General features: G+C 39.4%; 1 protein-coding gene across 2 annotated transcripts; it reads right to left on the reverse strand.

Moving 5' to 3' along the window:
• Nucleotides 1-833: 833 nt before the first annotated feature.
• On the reverse strand, nt 834-6,607 carry LOC104456575 (ribokinase). 2 transcript variants are annotated; one of them, XM_010071390.3, is made up of 12 exons: nt 6,495-6,607; nt 6,264-6,353; nt 5,840-5,917; nt 5,629-5,703; nt 5,151-5,203; nt 4,465-4,615; nt 4,211-4,321; nt 3,679-3,805; nt 3,490-3,587; nt 2,383-2,521; nt 1,406-1,458; nt 834-1,234 (listed from the first exon to the last, which is right to left on the reverse strand). In XM_010071390.3, the coding sequence occupies exons 1-12, from the start codon at nt 6,540-6,542 to the stop codon at nt 1,136-1,138; spliced, it is 1,122 nt and encodes a 373-aa protein (XP_010069692.2). In that variant the 5' UTR covers nt 6,543-6,607; the 3' UTR covers nt 834-1,135. The 2 variants fall into 2 exon arrangements, with proteins under 2 accessions (XP_010069692.2, XP_039156693.1); XM_039300759.1 differs by having other exon boundaries at nt 3,490-3,590.
• Nucleotides 6,608-8,135: the final 1,528 nt, after the last annotated feature.

The raw sequence follows: 8,135 nt of genomic DNA on the forward strand, positions 1-8,135 counted from the left end.
TGAGACGACATCATTACAAGGAAACCGGTTGTTTGAGCCTATCGTTGTATCGAACTTTGCTGAGTGCAATTTGATGATTTGCATCGCAATTACACAATGTTATTAGGTCAACATGAACGGTTGATCTACAACTTTATAATTAGTGGAACCCAAGAAATCGAAACCGACACCAAGATCCCACAAACTCACCTGCGAAGTGGGTCTCTCCACCGAAGAGTTCACTGAAATATAACGTTGATGGCTCGTGGAAGGAAGAACAGTGAGAAGAAGTGATGGTCTGGATTTGTAGGAATGAACAAGGGATCCTAATAGACGGTTTTGCGGAGAAAATTGCTACTGATTCAGACCTAAAAATAGAGGCTTTGCCCCTTCGTGCGACTTTGTTGAAGTTAGTGGAGGCAAGAAAGAGAAAGGAGTCTTTGGCAAGTAAAAGGGAAAAGTCTTTAGCTTCACCTGAACTAACCTACAAGTGCAAAGTACACTCTGACAGCAAAGTTGTGGTGGAAAGTTTAATGGACTTAATTCCGAGCCCATGGACGGTGCAAGTAATTATAGAAGATACCAAAGTGTTGCTGGCCCAACTTCAAGGAGTCCAAGTATCTTATGCGCCTAGAGAAGCTAACAAGGCTGCTGATTGGGTAGCAAAAGCCTATCGAGACAACCGCCTTCCTCAGAATTGGGTTTTATATCCCCCCTATCCACTTTCAATTTTATTGTGTAACAATCTCGAACTTAGTTGTAGTTTAGCAACAAATTAGTAATGGTAAATGCTTTATCGACCAAAAAAAAAAAAAGATGAATGATGAGCATGTCATCATATTCGATAGCAACCAACTAGACGACTTAGTAATATACGAATCCCAAAGATCTGTAGATTTAACTTGGGAACTAATTCATGCGGATTTCATATCCATCAACAAGGACGGACATCGTTGGAGAAGAATGTTTTCCACGTTCGTCATTGTGCTCTCCAACAGGTACACTTAGACATAGTCCATAACTAATTACCAGATAAACAATACTTGATCTCCATGAAAACTCGATTAGTAAACTAAACTCGATTAGCCAATGTTCCATGCATAATTGGCGTGCTCCATGATGTCGGTGTTATATGGAAGACTTTCTGCATTTGATTTCACAGAATTGCCGGTTCGTCTAAATATGGAGCCAAACATGGATCAGTCCGGTAGGGAAGACCGGTTCTAGCCCCTGATCCCTTGCATGCAGCAGCCGCCTGGAGTTGGATAATCGTGGAATGAAAAGAACAATTGATGAGCGATTCATATGACAAAATCATGCGATGTTCCTGTCTTTCATCTGATTTAGCTAAGTCCAGACACTTTCGAGGAAACTACCATAATTCTCTCATCGCCTCATCAAATTCAGAGGAAGAAAGTCTACTTACCACCGTGGCAGCAAACGGAAGCATATTTTCTGGGGTCATGTTCATACACAGCGCTGCAAGAACGAGAACAAAAGTAAAGCACGTCAAGGACTTCATAAGAGAGAATCGATGCAACAGCACATTTATAAGTTGATGTGGAGCGTCATGCGGTGTCTCACTCCGCCATATCATACTTTGTATTTCACAATTTGGGATATCTGCATGATGATCTTCAGGATTATGATGTACATTGTCATTTATTACATGACAGCATGTGAGTAATGGTAAATGGTTAGTTAAAATATGGAGTGAGCAACCAAGTTCTGTTGTAATGATGTGAAAATGACGCATAATTAACTGCCCAAACAAATGAAGAGTTTCTGACTTATGGCTAAGTGTTGGAAGTTCTGATCCATTTTCTCTAAACTACTATTGCTTAACTGTGAAGAAAGAAGAATCAAGAAAAATGGCCAATTAGAACCAAGCAACATAAAGCTTGCAAACTAGAAGAATCCTCAATGGCGGTGGCTACAAAATTGAAGAAGAGAAGTTTGAGTAAAAGTCAAGAAAAGAGGCTGAAGAAGAAACCTGAACGTGGGCAACAAGATGTCAAGTTGAAGAAGGAAAGGTTTAGTCAAAAGTTGAGGTCAACTATCTTGGAAAAGAAGAAAAAATTGTGTACTACTATGTCGGTTGTAATTGCCTATAAATAGTCTCGTAGGTCATCATTTGAGTGTGTGTGAAGTGAACTTTCCACCGTGAGAGTTTAAATCTCCACTATGTGTGGAGGAGTAGAGCTTAGATAGTTTCTATACCATGAAATACTCCTTCATTACCAAAATATCTTGTACTACCCATTTCCATCAATTAGATAAATTATATCCTAAGTTCTTTATCCTTGAACTATCCTATCTTGTCACTTGTCCATTTCTCGGCTCTTTGCCATATTTCTCACACACACACGCACACTTGATTCCAAAATCCAACACTAAGCCTACCGTAAAGAATAGCTCCGATGAAAGCATCGCCGGCCACAGTTGTGTCGACTAGTTCTGATGGCGGTATCCTTTCGGCAGTACACACGAACAATCTCCCCGTCAATGTCCCAATTCCGTTTGCTTTCAGTTTCACCACTTCCTGACAGGGAAACAAGTAGTCGTTAATTTGTGTTTCAATGAAAACGTTGCAAACCAGACAATGTCATGCATTTCCAAGCTAGAACAATAATTTATCAGTGTCATGTGCTTCTAAAACGGAAAGTACTATAAACTATCAGAAACTGCCGAGCTGCCTTTGAGCAACAACCGATATGAAGCCCCCGAATCTGCCAAAATATTTTTCTCCCCCGACTACACCTAATGAAGGATGTAATCAGGACAAAACAGAAAATGAAGAGATTTCTTTGCTGGTTGTACTGTAGTAGTAAATGGAAGCCCACCTTCCATCCGGGGATCATGAGAGGGTGGATTGTGTAAGGCAACTACCATTCGAAGACTGCTTATATTGTGTTTTAAAATCATATGCTATGATTTGCATTGCAAGGTATGCAACTTGGATCCTTCATCGATATTATGGGAAATTGATGTGTGGTTCATATGGCCTAGGGCTCATCCACCTCAGTACTAGCTTTTTGGAAGTAAGATGAGAGTTCATAATGGATTTTAAATTCATTAGCATAGAAGTAATCGACTGAATCAGGCTGCCTTTCCTAAGATTGCTTTGCTTATAAGCATAGGGCATTGACAAGGATCTGCTCATTCTGAACAACTGCAAACCGGGACTGGCTAGAGGAAAAGTATAACCAGCATTTTCAAGAGTAGAGTTAACAAGATATTTGGAAACAAATTCAAAAAACAGATTCAGTTCAATGCAATGGGAGGCCACTTTTTCGCATTCAATTATACAATTGGTTGATAGGTTCAGTCTCATGATCCAGTTTTTAACTAAGCGACTTACTATTATCTAAAAATTATTATCAGTAGATAGAAATTGGTAATTGTTGAAATTCAGCACAGAAAGCTGCTCTAGCATCTCTAACTGGCCTTAAACACCATAATAACACAAACGAGCATGATTTTTTGACGTCAATTAGAGAAGCACATTACTGATGGAATGCACATTGGTGTGGCCACCCTATCATCTTTTTTTTGCTCCAAAGAATGCAATAAGCTATCAGCATCTTCTTCTCCCATCAGAGAATTCTCTGCTGTGCATAAAGTTAAAAAGTAGGCATTAGTTGAAGGCAATCTTTTATAAGGGGGAAAGCAAAGTGAGAGGGGGAGTCCCCAACTTACCATCTGATGATCTCTCCAGCATTAGGCACCCATGTTCGCCCAAAGTCACGGTTGCAAATTTCAGTTTTGGAAATTCAAGAAGCATGGATATAAGGGCACTGGGCATAGATGGTGCATCTGTCCAAGCCTGTGGTACATAGCAATCATGTTGCATTGAGAGCTCATTGACAAAATGAACAGCCAGTAAGCACATAAGCGAAACAGACATAGGCTTCAATAAATGGCTCGAACCCTTTATATCTGACAATGTTGACCAAATGTAGATGTTCAGCGTGTCAAGGGTTAACTTATAACAAAGCATCGGAGCAAACTAGTGGAATATTGATATATTATGAGCGATACATGCGACGTCAGGTGACAAGTTTCTTAGAAAAAAGCATCTGGTAAACTCAACTCGGCAAAGTTTCCTCAATAAACAATAATTTCATAGCCAGATATCAATTTTTTTTCCTAGCAGATGAGAAGCGCCTTTATCATCTGGCCAAGAGTTCAAGAATCAACCATAGACAGGACTTCCCTATAGTTGGTTTACCTGTGGAAATTCAGCTGAACATACGGCATAATCCGACAACTGAAGAAGATCGACCAATTCCGGCCTTTTCTTTTCTGCATGAAGGAGAATGGGCATATTTTGCCCAGCTGCCTGCATTGACAGATGAGATGTAGCCTTGGAATATGAGTGTCATAGAATATTTCCCAAACATTTCATGTGAGAGAAAGTCCCTAATCTTCTGCATCTCATCCAGCAAGCACCAAAAAAAATAGAAGCAAATAAGATGACTATACCTCTTGGGCAATTACTATTGCAGTATCTGTGTGTCTTGCATCAAAGTAGACAAACCTTGCTCCTTCGAGTGCAGATTTTAAATTCATCTGGGAAATGTCAGCCGGTTCCATGACAAGAAATGCTGGTGTAAAAATGCTAGAACGCGCTCTCCTGAAAGTCTCATCAAAGTTGATAGCCATGTGTGAATGCCGGCCATTATGTTAGCGTCTTGTGTTGAGGGGAAAAGATATGCAACAGGGAAAATATACAGTACGAAGTAATACAACAGGACGCTTGCCATGTTACCCCAAGAGATATCCTAACTTCTGTCTCTTTTTCACAATTTGAACATAGTGATTGCAGCGAGAAATCGTAATCCGTGTCATAGTCCATCAACATTTTCAAATAATTTTATAGTGCACCTGATCCTTGAGTTCTTTAAAATGACAAATAAATGACTTCCCTCCGAGGAAAAGATGAACCAAAGCTAAGCAAAGGGTACTGAAGATTGAACGAACCAGAATTAGGAACGTGAAAGAAGCATTTATCATATACTAATTTTGCCACTGAAAACCTATATCCCCATTCTCGACATCTCTAAGTGAATGCTAATACAAAAGATGCTAGGGTAGTGCAGTTTAAATGCTCAAACAGGCTTACAAAACTACATAAATTCTGGTCAAATTAAGAGGGGAAATGTTCTCACGTTGATTGGTCGACCATAACAAAGGAAGATGGCGTTTGTCCATCCTTGGCAACCTGGAGGAAAAAAAAAAATTTGGGGAGAAAAAACCACTCAATGCTCTTCCATGAAAACAGTGATTAGGTGTAGGTGAAGAACGACAAGAATTGCATATTTCTAATTAAAAAATATAGACGCCAATATTAGTTTCGAAAGGACATCGTTGTTTTTAGCTGAAGTCCACATAGAAGCAACTGCAGATCAGTACTTGAATAAAAACCTTAAAGCTGCTGAGAAGAAAGCGTTTGTTCCCCCGTAGAGGAAAATGATCTCTAACTGAGTAAAATCAGAAATTTTTGGATAGGATGCTGGCCGAGAAACGGATTTGAGCTATAGATAATCTGCTCCAGCTTGATGCACGACCTAATCTTTTTGGCAAGCATATGCAGATGATTACTTGAAGATGCTCCCTTAAATAGCAAGCTATCAATCTAAATCTTACCACGAGAAAAGAGGTATCTACACCTTCAGCCGTTAGCTCCGCCAGTATTCTCTTACCGGGGATGTCATCAGCAATCTAGTTAATTTCACAAAGCATGCAGAAAATGTTTAGCTAAAAATCCAAAAGCGGTCCCATAAGGTAGCAGTCAGACATATGACTAGATCAAAATGGAAAATTTATAGAAGAATTGACAGATATGCCAGCCAGTAACCTTAGATATAAGCCTCGCTCTCACACCCAGACGAGCCAAACAAGTCAAAGCATTCGCTGCTTCCCCAATTCCTTGAACCTAACAGTAGATAATAGATTTAAAGGTTACTTCAGAAATCTAATTGTCTAAAAGCATCATTTTTGGTGGACGCGTCTCTGAAATGGCATCAACATGTATGAGAACTGGTCGGAATGATCAAAACTAATTAACATAAACGGCGATAAGCGAAGAACACGAGAACAGATTTCCTCCTGCTGATATCTTATCTTGGGACAAGGACGCTAACGCTGCTGTTATAACCATTTTCGAGAACAATCTTCCCTGCGACAATCCGTCAGCTCACGTACTTAAGAAAATACCGTACCTGGGGAAGGCAAAAAAACAAATTTAAAAAGAAAAATCACAGCCAAGGAAAATGACGTACTTCCACGCTCCTGCAATGAGTTGTGTCACCAGGAACGGGTAAAGCGGGCAGAACAGCCAGGTCATCCAGACAAATCCCGCCGAATCCCACCTGTGTTTCCAAACACAGAGATCAATCACATTTGAGGAAGTTCTTTTTGTGTCTTTTCTTCAAGAATGTGAAGAGAGGTAATGAACTTTTTGTGCCCTGCTTGGACGTGGAATGCAAATAGAGTGTGTGACACAGACGTACAACGAGGCATTGCTCAGGCGATGGAGGAAGAGATGTGGAGGACATCATGATGATTGAGTTGAAACAAGAATAGCCAAAAGATGGGAGAGCCAAGAGCTAAAGAGAGACTGCCGTGGGAGGGAAGCAAAATGCTAGACTTTTTTATACGCAAATATTCTAGAGTGGGAAATCATGATCGTGATTACTAGTCAACAAAGTTGATGTCATTCTAGTCAGAAGTTGATAAAGGTACTGCATTTAAGGTCTAATAAATGCAATGAGTAGCTAAGCACGTGAAATGCTATTGGATTCATTAAAGAAAGAGAGAATCGAACTTGTTATTGATTTATGACATTATTACGATTGGACCAATCACATTTAGGTTCCCAATTAATTCAAAATAGGCAATTCTTTTGCTGAATCTCCAACGATTGGTGCAACGTTGCAGAGCTGTACGATGCATCGAATGAAGCGGCTTTCCAATTGCAAGTATCTTGCTAGGGTTACAATGATGGGCTCATCACTTTCAAACCTTCAAGTTTATTATTATAGCTCAGATCAAATACTCTATACTCTATAGTAGGTGTGGGGCTCTTATGATATCACCGAAAAGGGTTGCCAACTAATAGCCTTCTCTAGTGTGTCTAATCTGTCAAAAACAAGAATATGAATTCCTTGAAAGGGGCCAAAGAATATATATTCCATGCACTTATGAATAAATTTAATTTTCATTTTCAAAAATGAAATTGCATTCCTATAATTAATTTAATTTAAAATGAATTGATGTTAGATTAGACTCATCAATTATAGTTGAATATTAGTAACCAATAGGACAACGGAATGAACAGAGTAATTCTGATAAACTAAATAAAAAGATGGTCCTCAGAAAGCTATTAGCAGGATTTTTGCCACTCTCACTCTGTTCTGTTCCCATCAAATGGATAAGCCATTGTAACTTCTTCCATCCATCGAATTGGTCGTCGCTTTGGGAAAGGGAATAGCACACGGTTCCTTTCAAGTAGGCTCGGACAGTAGTCCCGTTAGGACACAAAAGTCCCCCTGACACCGCGTGGTCGCTCACTTTGGATGAAAGAGAATCAAAATGAAGGAACAAAGGACATGAAAAGTCAATAGGCTCTCTTGGGGTTTTCTAGCGTATTCACTCGAGATCAATAAAGAGCCCGCCTTCTCCCACACTTTGTCTCCTTATGAGGATTGAGTGTAGGTTTTCGGTGCCAATCTTTTGTATATTGCCTTAGCTTTATTTATATATTTATTATCTTTACCAAAAAAAAAAATAAAGAGCCCGCCTTATTTGACGAGTGTCTCATCTTATTGATCCATACAAAAGCAGTTGAAATCAATCCATAATAAAGTTTGAATTTTTGTTACCAAGTGTCTCATCTTATTTGAAGGCATTGATTGCACATAATACAGGATCAATCGGTACATCAGATACTATAAATTTTCCTTAAAAGGTTTGCTAACAAGTATTGATAGGGCACTCTTTAACAAAATCCTAAAAATCTCATTTTGTGTTTATTAGATTAAGTGACGTCCGGAGTGACTTTGGCACACCTAAAATGATTGATCTTCGGAGGCGATTTTAAGGACACACTTCCATATCAGCTTGGTGCATTTGCGATATTACTCTTGAAGGGC

This window comes from Eucalyptus grandis, chromosome 8, assembly GCF_016545825.1.
Source record: "Eucalyptus grandis isolate ANBG69807.140 chromosome 8, ASM1654582v1, whole genome shotgun sequence".
Classification (NCBI taxonomy): Eukaryota; Viridiplantae; Streptophyta; class Magnoliopsida; order Myrtales; family Myrtaceae; genus Eucalyptus; species Eucalyptus grandis.